The 13,269-nt window shown below is 40.0% G+C and overlaps 1 protein-coding gene across 1 annotated transcript in view; it reads right to left on the bottom strand.

Moving 5' to 3' along the window:
• Positions 1 to 1,438, bottom strand: part of TMEM156 (transmembrane protein 156) — a 51,448-nt gene extending 50,010 nt beyond the window's left edge. The window contains exon 1 of the mRNA XM_057546312.1: positions 1,351 to 1,438. Within this exon, the coding sequence (XP_057402295.1) occupies positions 1,351 to 1,438 (88 nt within the window). The remainder of the gene's footprint in view (positions 1 to 1,350) is intronic.
• Between the last annotated feature and the right edge of the window lie 11,831 nt (positions 1,439 to 13,269).

The following is a 13,269-nucleotide window of genomic DNA, read 5'->3' as shown; positions in this document are numbered from 1 at the left end:
ATATGCAATATTAAATAATCATTGCGATATGTCACCAAATGTTATTAGCAAAAGTATTTTCATCTGGCCACTTAGTATTATGTATATGCAATGATAAATAATCATTGCAAAAAGTCATCAAATATAAGCTTTTCTCTGATTTTAATCAAATTCATATGATAACTTTTTAATGATAGAACACAGCATTTTCTTTTTACTTTTTCTTCTTATAAAATGCTAGGGAGCACAATTACCATTCAAACAATCACACTAATATATTTTCAAATCTTTTACTGACACATAAACATAGTTTAAATTTACATCTGTTTATTTTCCTACCCTAGATTTCAGCAATATCACAATTTTCTGAAATATACACAAAGCTAATTTTGTTCCATTTTTCTCTAGTTGCAAATATGCACAGGCATACACCTGCTTAAATTTGCACCCATCTTATCTTAATAGTATTTTGAAAAAAATCTAAATACATTTCCATAAAGTGACAGTATGTGCATGAAATAGTTGTGATAGAGGGAATTCAAGCATTTTTAACATAGTAAATGTTACTTTCTTTATAAAATAATTCCAGAATATAAAAGCATACTTAAAACTGTTTTGAAGGAAACTTTCAAAGAGCAAAATCATATGATGAGATTATTGTAAACTCAGTGTTTGAAAGCTAGAATACAGATTTCAAGTATTTCTTTTCATTTTTTCATTTCATTATTGTATGCTACAATACTTAAGTACTACCACTGTAAACTGGTAAAGACATTTTGGAAATAATAAATGGTAAGAGTATACACACGTGTGCGTGCACACACACATACACATCTATATCTATCTAATGTATCTATGTATATTCTTAGATATAGCAATCTTATTCCTGGGAATTTGTCCTCAGAAAATAGTTCAGTAGAAGGGAAAAGTATGTAGATGCTTTTGGGAGGAGCAGTTATTATCTTTTAAATTGGAGGAAATTTTTCAAATTCTAAAAATAATAAAATAGTTGAAAAAATTCTGGGGCGAAATGTTATAATAAGCTATTATGCATATATAGCAAGTAATTATTAACACTGTAGAAACATTGGAAAGGTTTTTTAATACCATTGTAAGTCAAAGAGCATAATGCAAATCATATGTCTTCTATTTTAAAATAAAACAAATGCATAAAAACAATACTTAAGTACTGTAAGATTACTGTACTATATAACAGTCAACTAAAATTGCTATCTCATTTTATTAGCTTTTCGGACATAGAACTTCAGCCCACACAACATGTATTCAAAAAAAAGGCCTTTCCTGTAACCATTAGCTGACATAATTTTTAAAAATTAAAAAAGAAAAAATAGATTGTAATTAAATACTCACCGTTCGGCGTCTTGAAATATTCTGGCAAAATTAAAATGAACGTGATCACTATGGCCAAAAGTAATTTAAGGACGGCTGTATTGGTCATGTCTCTTCACATGACACATGTGTTCTCATCAAGTACATTGATGGCATGTTTCTTCCTGGTTTAAGTTTCATCTCTGCGGTACTTTGTTTATACAGTTTACCTCATACTCACTTCCTTTTTTATAAAAAGGAGGCCTTGAACTGAGACTTCTTCATTTTTGAGTCACTTTCCACTAAGAAAAGTATCTTCTAACAAGCACTTTCAAACTATCTTCTAAACAAGAAAGAATAAAGAAATGATCTCAGGAAGTAAAGGGGTCTTGTTCTCGTCTAAATTTGAAGCTATTTTCCTACACTTACCAATCTGTGTGAGTAAATATAAACCCACAATATACTCACCAAAAATGAAATGATGAATGTCAGTCATGTCCAGGTTGTAAGAACATCATTCATTCATTTACTTATTAAGTGATTATTGACCCACTTTTACGTGCATTGTCCTGGATTCTGGTGTTCAGAAAACAATATGTCTAGAAGACAGTAAACAGTACAAATGTAAGGATAAATTAAAAAGACATATAAAATTTTGGCTCTACTTTACTACACTGTATAAAAGCAATAGAATGGGACTTATTATCATTATACCTATAAATACAGGGATTATTGTTACAGAATCCACATTTTCAGTTCCCGTTTCAAAAAAAGATCCATTACAAAAATTCCAGTGAAATAAAATGCATTGTCTTAGAATATAAATGAAGGGCAGGCAAAATTCATGGTGAATATAGAATATGTGCAAACAAGTATTTTTATTCCATTGTTCTTGTTTTCTGGTTTAAAAAAAAAATGGTATCAGATATGTCCAATCTTTTCTCCCTGCTCATTCCCTCTTGTACCCCCACGACCCATCCATTGCCATTTATCCTATTTCTTGTTCTTTACCCACTCAGCCCTGGGCTTTATGGAACCATGGGTGAGCTGGGGGTAGGAAACAGGGAACAAAGGTCATCCTGTGAATATATTGTGAATATGAATTAACTGTCTTTTCTTCTGATTGGGTGCAACAATTTGTTGGACAAATAGGAATCATGGACCTTAGGACTTGAGTCTAAGAACAGTCAAAATGGGTGTATGACTTCAAACATAGGACTTATTTTATGACCAGCATCAAGGATCATTCAAAGGAAGAGAGGAATTGATGAGAGTTATGGCCTGCACCAATTACTGGACTGAGATATATTGGATTACAGGTCAGGCAGTGTCTTCAGTAGAGATTCTGGTAAGGATGGATGGGAAACCCTGTTCCTTAATTCTTAGAGGTATCACTAAGTGGTCCGTGGACCCCCTACTCCCCATTTTGACCCTGTTTTGATTCCCTCAGACATTCTAACTCTTATTTATGAATACAAACATTCCAACCATAACTTTACCAATGGCAATAAAATTGATCAAGAAAGTATTTACTTGACATAGCACTATCAAGTCAGTTTAATTCCTGGATGAATTTTCTTATAAGAGCAGTTAAACCACTTCTATATTTTTCCCCTTTAATTTTGATTTTACTGAAACTACTTTTGTTAGTACCTGTCCTTTTCTATGAATGACAGCACTTTGGTTCATTTATTAATTTTTTTGTCCATATTAAATTTTATGGATTTGTGAGTTTTTTTGTTTGTGTGGTAGTATTTCTTATAGATCTGCTTCTTTCCTTGCTACTCCGTTCCCCCCAATATGAACTCAGGCTGCTAAACTTATTCCTGAACACCTAGAAGATAAACTCCCCTAGCGGCTCCATGGGTCCTTTGTCAATAATGGGCTGCTCCATGTTCTCTGCAGCTGGCTTCTCTGGTGCTGTACAGATGGTGGATGTCAGGAGACCAGTCCAGGGTCCCTTAGTCCCAGGCCACTGCCTGGCTGCTCTGAGGATGTAGGGGATCAGTGTCTCATACCTGGCCTATAATCCATTTGCCGGATACCAGTGTATCATCTCTGATTTAGCAAATCCTGAGAAAATTGTGATATTCCTTCAGATATTTCAAGCATCTTTTATTGTCCTCGATTGTTCTATTATATTTTAATTTAATTTTCATAAATACTTTTGATCTTTCTGCTTGCCGTTACTAACAGCTTAAAGTGTTAGCAGAACAATAGCCAACAAGAAGTTCCAAGTATCCCTTGGGTCAAATCCTCCAAGATTCAATAGCAAGGGTGAAAAGAGCTGAAGTATCTTGCTTTTTCTGACTGCCATAATTCATCCACTAAAATGTTTTATTACTGACATTGCCACATAAAGTATGTCATTAAATATTTGCATTTTAAACACCACCAATCACTAAAATTTAAGAATTAGGCTGCAGTTTCTTGTAGGTAATCCAACTTAAAATAATAGTGCCTTAGAAATAAATAAATATAGGCTGTGCTAACTCTTGGTTTAATTTAGCTTTTAATTTTAATTTGAAGGTAGAACTGAAGCAGCAGAAAAGTTAGAAACATATAAGTAGATAAGCATCTAGTGGTGTGTAAGAAACTTTGTTTAACAATGTTATTTGTGGCTTTGAAGGCCAGAGATGTAGTAAGCTCTAAACCTTTAAGTGTGTGACTCTGAGTTACTGTTAGAATTTAATGTGAATATTTACCCTAAGGTACTGTGAGAAGCCCAGGAGACTCCCAGAGCCTGAGAAGTGCATAAGGGTAAAGGACACTCCTCTTTAGATGTCCCCCCTTGCATCTGTGCTCTCCTTTCTTTCATATTTCTGTACCATCACCTCTCTGTCAGCCAAACATGAAAACTCTACAGAATAAGTTATTTCTAAAGACTATTTGATGTAAAATAGATAGCTAGTGGGAAGCAGCCGCATAGCACAGGGAGATCAGCTCAGTGCTTTGTGACCACTTAGAGGGGTGGGATAGGGAGGGTGGGAGGCAGACCCAAGAGGGAGAAGATATGGGGATGTATGTATATGTATAGCTGATTCACTTTGTTATACAGCAGAAACTAACACACCACTGTAAAGCAATTATACTCCAATAAAGATGTTAAAAAAATAAAATAAATAAAATAAAGACTATTTGATTTTTAATGGTTCATAGCTAGATCAAAATTTATTTAAGCATACTCCATTTGTCATTAAAAAAATATTTTTTAAAATTTTAATTAATTAATTAATTTATTTATGGCTGTGTTGGGTCTTCGTTTCTGTGAGAGGGCTTTCTCTAGTTGCGGCAAGCAGGGGCCAGTCCTCATCGCGATGCGCGGGCCTCCCACCATCGCGACCTCTCTTGTTGCGGAGCACAGGCTCCAGACGCTCAGGCTCAGTAATTGTGGCTCATGGGCCCAGCCGCTCCGCGGCAGGTGGGATCCTCCCAGACCAGGGCTCGAACCCGTGTCCCCTGCATCGGCAGGCAGAGTCTCAACCACTGCGCCACCAGGGAAGCCCCTAAAATTTTTTTCTATAGCACCACAATGTGAATAGTCACATGCATATATCTTTGTGCAAGTCTGATTATAGAGTAGAATTATGAAGACAAACAGCATAAAGATTTTTGAAGTTCTTAATTCATACAGATAACTGTCTCCCAGCAAAGCTGTGTCAACATATACTCTACCCACAGTGGATGAGGGTGCCCTTGTATCACCAAACTTCAGCACTGGCCATTTTATCCTTTTAACCTTTGTCAATTTGAAAGGGAAAAACACCCCAAAACTTGTTTTAATTTGTGTTTCTCTGATTGCTAGTAGGTCTGAACATATACCATATTTACTGGCAATTTGAATTTCTTCTCTTGTGAATTGCCTCTTCATGTCTTTTATGGGAGCACTCATATCCTTGTTGTTGCTCTATAGGCCTCTTTTCTCTATTGGGAATATGTATCTTTTGCCATATATGTTGCAAACATTTTTCCCAGGTTGTCATGTTCCCTTTTGTTTTGTATATGGTGGGCTTTTCCTCCCCCATTTTGTGACAATTTCCAAAGCACCTTCACAAATATCAGATTATAAAAAGAGGATGGCTACAAATCTACAGTTACCCACTGTGGGCTTCTCTCTACTATCTCAATGAAGGAATAAAACCTTAATAAATCGAAAACACAAGAGACTGTTGATACTGTACTAGTGTTTAACATTCCTAAGTTTATATTTCATATTTGAGAGTCGGATTCTGGAAATACTTTAGTGTATCTATAATTCTAATTGAAAAAAGTCTTAATTAAATAATCGTATGTTGTGTGCTAGATACAACTTTTTTAAATGAGAGAATCCTTTATTTCAAGGAGCTGCTCTATCAGGAAAGCAAGAGCAACATAGTTTTAAAAAATAATAGTCTTAAAAATGATGGTTTGGGTGCTTCCCTGGTGGCGCAGTGGTTGAGAGTCTGCCTGCCGATGCAGGGGACACGGGTTCGAGCGCTGGTCTGGGAGGATCCCACATGCCGCGGAGCAACTGGGCCCGTGAGCCACAACTACTGAGCCTGGGCGTCTGGAGCCTGTGCTCCACAGCAAGAGAGGCCACGATGGTGAGAGGCCCGCGCATCACGATGAAGAGTGCCTCCCGCTTGCCGCAACTAGAGAAAGCCCTCGCACAGAAACGAAGACCCAACACAGCCAAAAATAAATAATTTTTTTAAAAAAATGATGGTTTGGATTTAAAGTCTGTGTAGTTATCTCCTATTATATGAAATATACACTTGTAATACTTTATATGAGCAATATTTTTTCTATTTTTTCTTTGTTGAAACTACCCCCAATCTCTTCACTATATTCTGTGGAAAGATCTTTTGAGGTCAACAAAAACAATAGCAATGATCAATGACATTTATTAAATGTTTACTATGTGCTATTACACATTGTTGACTTAAAACAAGTAGACTGCCAATTATTTCACCAGGAAAAAAAAAGTGGGGGGTTGTTATTCAGGATCAGCAAAGAATTGCAATTCAGAGCCTGCAATCATGGCAAGCCACAAGCAAGTCTCCAGCAAAAGTGAAGAAGAGCACTCTTTTATAGAAGGGGAAAGGAAATTGGGAGGGCTATAGTAAACAAAGAGTCCATGGATTTTCATTGGTTGAGTTGTGACAGTGTCTCATTGGTTGAGCTCTTGCCAGGCAAGAAGAGAAGTCTTTCTTCTTCCTATTAGGCTCTTCTATTGTTGTAGGGCATGGGAGCTCCCTGCCCTGGTCTCCCAACTCTATTTAATTGAGGTTTCTGTTGATTAATTTTTTACAACATTATTGAATGTTTTATATGGATTATTTTATTCAATCCCCAGCAACTTTCTGAGGGAGTTTCTATTGTTATTCCAATTTTACAGGCAAAGAATATGAGGCATAGAGAAGTCAAGTAATGTGCTTAAAATCACATTGTTAATAAACAGTAAAGCTAAGCTTCAAACCCACAGAGTCTGACTGTAGATTTAATGTAGTCAACCACTGTGCTATACCCCCAGTTACAGACTGTGTGAGAACATTTGTCTGTCAGAGAAGGATCACTTATGAAATAATAATAATAGCAAACACAAATACAGTAAGTCCCCTACATATGAACCTTCAAGTTGCAAACTTTCAAAAATGCGAACATGCATTTGCATGTCCAATCACGTAAGTTAGTTCACGTGACTGGCGTTTACTGTCACGTGCGTGCATCCTCTACAAGTGGTTGTGCTTTTGTGTACTTTACTGTACAGTACTGTATAGAGTACAGTAGTACAGTATCTTTATTTCAAGCCCAGGATGTCCGGAAAAATCAGCAGTATATAGCCGATTGTGTTAGTTGGGTACCTAGGCTAACTTTGTTTGACTTAGGAACAAAATTGGACTTATGAATGCGCTCTTGGAATGGAACTCATTCGTATGTAGGGGACTTACTGTATAGCCCTTTCTGTGTGCCAGACATTGCTCTAGTCGAGGGTTTCTCACAGGTGGCACTACCAACATTTGGGGCTGGATAATTCTGTGTAGGGGGCTATCCTGTGCATTGTAGGATGTTTAGCAGCAGAGGCCGGTAGCAACCCTCCTCACCCCTGTTTGGACAACAACAACAAAAAATGTCTGCAGACAATCCCAGATGTCTCTGGGGTGGGCCAAATAGCTCCCAGTTGAGAACTACTGTGCTAAAAACTTCACTTACATTAAGTCATTTAATCCTAATAACAACCGTATGAAATAGTTACTGTCATTATTTCCATTCTACCCACTTCAGACCAGTTCTATTCTAGATAATCTAATCATCCAGAAAGTGAATTTAAAAGACAATTCATAATCTGGATCAGTCTAATTACCTCTAATTGTATTACTTGCAGATAAACCATCTACTTTGGCAACACAGCAATGCTTGGATTAACACATTTTGTGGGTGGAAATAATCTTTTATTAATGAGGCCTGCCTAAGTATAGAGAGGTTTTGGGGAAGCTCCAATGTCCTCATTCATTTTGCAGTTCATTCAGCAGATATTTACTGAACACCTACACAGTGTCAGGCAGTGTTCTGAACCCTGGAGATGAAGTGGGAAACGAAGCAAAGTCCTGGCACTCACATTCTGGTGGGAGTGTACATTCCAGTGACAGACAACAATCAAGAAAATAATGACAATAGTTCATTTTCAGATAATGCTAAGTGTTCTGAAAAAAATAAGAGGATGATGTGCTAACAGAGAGTTGGGCAAGGTACACGTTGGCTTAAATAAGGATATTAAAGAAGACTTTCTATGATTTCTTTTATATGACACCAGGGAAAAGCAGAAGTGCAGAGACAGAAAACAGGCCAGTTGTTGCCAGAGGCTGGAGGTAGAGGGAGGGGTTGACTACAAAGGCACATGAGGGAATTTTTAAGGTGATGGAAATATTATATATCTTGATTATATCTTGACGATGGAGGCGATTATAAAACTGTATGCAAAAACTCTAGAACTGAACACTGAAAAGGGTAGATTTTACTTTATGTAAATTGTAACTCAGTAAACATAATTCTCTCTCTCTCTCCACATAGGCTTTCTACTATTTTAGAAACAAAGGCTATTGAGAAAGAGGCTGGGATGTTGTTCCTGAGGCTGGGAGTGTGGGCCAGAACTTGAACTTAATTGGAGAGAAATTCAGAGAAAGCCTCAGGTCAGGCTGACAGGAGACCACAGTGTTGCCCCTGCTTGCCTTGTTACCTTCAGTGGCTGTAGTGAGGCTGCTGCAAAGAACTGAGGTCACGTGGCCACACAGGAGGTCACCTGTTAGCAGCCAGTTCAGCCCGGCCAACCTGGGATGTACACCTGGCCCCTCAGAGAACCAGAAAAGATGCTCAGCGTTGCTCAGACCACAGGCTGCGGTTCACTGAGCTGCCTTTTCTTTGTTCACCTCCCCTCTGGGGAAGATCTGGTTTGCTCTGCCACAGCTGGGTTTAGAACTCTCAAGACTAAGCAGAGTTCACCCAAGGTCTTCACCCACAGGCTTCCTCACAGGTGTCAGGCCTTCACGTGCCTGGCCCATACATGGCTGCTTTCCCTAACCTGTCCCCACCCCATCACCTGTGGCAGGAAAAGCAGAGTCTGTTTTCACTAACAAAACCCGTTGAACTGAGATAGCAGCCTGTGCAGGAAGGAACCTGTCGGGACCACTTTCCTTAAAAGGAATAAGAGGCAGGCTTGTCTGCCCAGACAGTACAGTCAGAGAGGGGAGGCTAGACGGAAAGCCACCCTGGAATGGATTCCTTGGACCACTGCAGTATTTCAGCCTCTGGGAACAAAGTTTTTGGCAACTAATTTGACCTTGAAATATATTATCATGTTAATGACATGTATCAAGAGACAGAAAAGCACAACCAAAACATTCTTCATGATGCTAGAATATAACAACCTTTGACTCTTTAGGAAATAGAGTAAAATCAATCGCTGAGCATCTGAAAGTTTTAGGTCCAATAGGTCCATACTCAGATAAAAAGAAGTGGCTGCAATAGGAGGGCTCTTCTAAATCTAAGCAACACTATTTCTTGATTTTCTTCGGAATGGAGGGGAGGAGAACAAAATGCATTCATAATTTGACATTGAAACGCCCTCTTGTTGCAGCAAGTTCTTTATATCTGAGACTGGACCTATTGCACCTAATACTTTCAGATGCTGAGCGATTGATTTTACACTATTTCCTAAAGAGTCAAAGGTTGTTATATTCTAGCATCATGAAGAATGTTCTGATTGTGCTTCTCTGTCTCTTGATACATGTAATCTATAATTAATACTATGTCTTGACTTTCTTAGGGACTGGGGAAGGAGAATGAAATGTTTGTTTTCTTCCCTGTCTTGCTGAGACCATTGACTCTGAGACTGTCTTTGAATGTGTATAGAACATGCCACTTTCTAGTCACCCACTGTTTTTGTATCTGAGAGTCAGCTGCTTATTACTCAACCAGAAACTTTCCTCAAGAATTCTGTGCTAAGTATAGATACCGAATATAGAATGCAGGTGTGAACAAAGAGGGATTTGTGCTTTTAAAAAAAAGATGAGCAAAATGGAGGAGGAAGAGGAAGCATAATGATTGATAAGAACTTTTCAGTTTACATATCTGTCTGAATCATCTTTGTTTAATACTCTTCCGCATAACGAGTAGCATCGTGTCTTCTGTGCTGTAGGCCTCTTCATCACATCTGGTAAGTGTTGCTGCATGAATATTCTAAGAGCAAACCATCAGCACAGTGCCAAACCTAAATGCTTAACCCTGCATAGTGGTTATCAGCTTGTTCTCTGAGACCATTGAGATGGAAGCCAGAGGAGTGGTTCCTGTCTCTTAGGCAGTGGACCCGGAAGTAATATATCAAATACGACGATACATGGAGGAACATTTTTTAACTCATAAGAAATCAACATCAATTAGCAGTCTTGCAACTTTCATTTTTAAAAAGCAAAACAAGTATATTGAGACGCTGGAAGAATTTTTTTAATGCATGAAAATAAATACAAGTACTTTGTGTTCATTCTCTTGCCTTATAAGTTAATAGGATCCTAAATTAAGGACCTTCTAAAGTTTTATGAAACTGGTAGTGTAACACTATAAATTAGAGGAAAGTTTCCGTTCATATATGTTATAATGCTAAGGGGTAGAAATGGCCATACCCTAATAAGTTGCTATTTCTCAAGGCTTCATAGGCAAGGGGTTTTTTCATTCATTCATTCATTCAACAAATATTTATGAGTGCCTGCCATCATTGACTTCTCAGCTTGTCAGGGAGGCAGACAAGTAAACCAATGTTCATAGCCCATTAAGTACCTGTGACGATAGAGGAGTATGCAGGATATTATGGGAACACAGAGAAGGAACGGGGTCAGCCTGGAAGATTCAGGATAAAGATTGCCAGATGAGATGCCCCTTGAGTTGAATCTTGAGGAACTCACGCAAGCAGAGATTGGAAAGGCAGGACATTCCAGGTGGAGGAAACATATGTAAAAGTATAATTATAGAAGAAATGATACATTCTGGACACTGCAAATCATTCAGAATGGGCACAGGCCTGGAGAGGTAAGAAGGGGGTAAGGTTATAAAGGATCTTACAACCATGCTAAGATGTTTGAACTTTACCCTGAAGGCAATGGAGTCACTAAAGCTTGTTAAGCAGGGTCCTGGGGGATGAACAGAATTAGGTTTGTGTTTTAGCAAGGTTAGGGAGACTGGCAGGAAGTGTTTAAATTTGTTTTACAAAAACCTTTTTTTCTGGTTAGAACACGGCCTGATTATAAAAGGCCTACTTACGAATGAGTGAATGGAAATATATGCATGAGAGAATGCACATTCTTTCCCAATGTCCCCAGCAGGTTTGGGGAGTGGGGAGGCTTGGGTTTTGTTGTGGTTGTCGTTTACTTTTCTTAATTTTTGGTAAAAAGTTGGCTTTATTTGTTACTTTTTCACCTTATCTCAGTTATGCCATTTTGGCGAACACAGTGGCAATCCCCCGGAAGCTGGGGCTGGTACCCACCCACCATGATCATTAACCACAGAGCGTGAACCTGAGCCTAGCAGGCCCCGCTGAATGGTTACAAGCTTCAGGCAGGGCTGCAGGGTGCCCCCCACGAGGCCCAGTGCCCTCCGACTCACAGCCCCTGAGCCTGAGGACTACTACCCTGCCTGCCAGGGGCCACAGTGCTCCCATGGGAGGGGGGTTGCTGAGCAGACCGTGTGTCGGGGGAGATGCCAGATCTCTGCTCAGGACCGGGTCTGATATGGCCATCTGTGATATGACAAGGGACCATGGAGCATTGTGAAGACACAATGACACACAATGACAAGGGACCATGGAGCATTGTGATGACAAGGGACCATGGAGCATTGTGAAGACCACAGCATGGAGCACTGTGATGACAGGAGTCATGGGGCATTGTGATGACAGGTGGCATGGAACACTGTGATGAGAGTGGGCATGGAGCATTGTGATGACAGGTGTCACGGAGCATTTTGATGAAAGGGGTCGTGGAGCATTGTGGTGACAGGGGGCATGGACCATTGTGATGAAAGGAGTAATGGAGCATTGTGATGACAAGGGTCACAGATCATTGTGACTACAGGGATCATGGAGCATTGTGATGACAAGGGTCATGGAGCATTGTGATGACAGGGGTCATGGAGCATTGTGATGACAAGGCCATGGAGCATTGTGATGAAAGGGGTGATGGAACATTGTGATGACAAGGACCATGGAGCATTGTGATGACAAGTGCATGGAGCATTGTGATGACAAGGGTCATGGAGCACTGTGATGACAAGGGCATGGAGCATTGTGATGACAGGGGTCATGGAGCATTTTGATGAAAGGGGTCATGGAGCATTGTGGTGACAGGGGGCATGGACCATTGTGATGAAAGGAGTAATGGAGCATTGTGATGACAAGGGTCACAGATCATTGTGACTACAGGGATCATGAAGCATTGTGATGACAAGGGTCATGGAGCATTGTGATGAGAAGGGCCATGGAGCATTGTGATGACAGGGGTCATGGAGCATTGTGATGACAAGGCCATGGAGCATTGTGATGAAAGGGGTGATGGAACATTGTGATGACAAGGACCATGGAGCATTGTGATGACAAGTGCATGGAGCATTATGATGACAAGGGTCATGGAGCACTGTGATGACAAGGGCATGGAGCATTGTGATGACAGGGGTCATGGGGCCTTGTGATGTGAAGGTTCATGGAGCATTGTGATGACTGGTGCCATGGAGCTTTGTGATGAGAAGGGCCATGGAGAATTGTGATGACAGGGGTCATGGGGCACTGTGATTACAGGGATCATGGAGCATTGTGATGACAGGGGTCATGGAGAATTGTGATGAAAGGGGTCATGGGGCACTGTGATGACAGGAGTCATGGAGAATTGTGATGACAGGGGTCATGGAGAATTGTGATGACAGGGGTCATGGGGCACTGTGATTACAGGGATCATGGAGCATTGTGATGAAAAGCACCATGGAGCATTGTCATGACAACAGTCATGGAGCATTGTGATGGCAAGGGCATGGAGCATTTTGATGAAAGGGGTCATGGAACATTGTGATGAAAAGGAAATGGAGCATTGTGATGAAAAGGGCCATGAAGCATTGTGATGAAAGTGGACATGGAGCATTGTGATGAAAGGGGTCATGGAGCATTGTGATGACAGGAGTCATGCAGTATTGTGAAGACCACAGCATGGAGCATTGTGATGACAAGGGCATGGAGCATTGTGATGACAGGGGTCATGGAGCATTGTGATGACAGGGGTCATGGAGCATTGTTATGACAGGGGCCATGGAGCATTGTGATGAAACGGGTCATGGAGCATTGTGATGACAAAAGCCATGGAGCCAATGTGATATGGTGGTATGTCCTGGACTGTGGGAGGACAGACCTGTTGCGCACATCCTAGTTCTGCTGCTGACTTGCTGGGCAGC

This window comes from Balaenoptera acutorostrata, chromosome 5, assembly GCF_949987535.1.
Source record: "Balaenoptera acutorostrata chromosome 5, mBalAcu1.1, whole genome shotgun sequence".
In the NCBI taxonomy this organism is placed as follows: domain Eukaryota; kingdom Metazoa; phylum Chordata; class Mammalia; order Artiodactyla; family Balaenopteridae; genus Balaenoptera; species Balaenoptera acutorostrata.
Note: the sequence above shows the minus strand (reverse complement) of the source record. Positions and strands in the feature narration are given on the sequence as shown.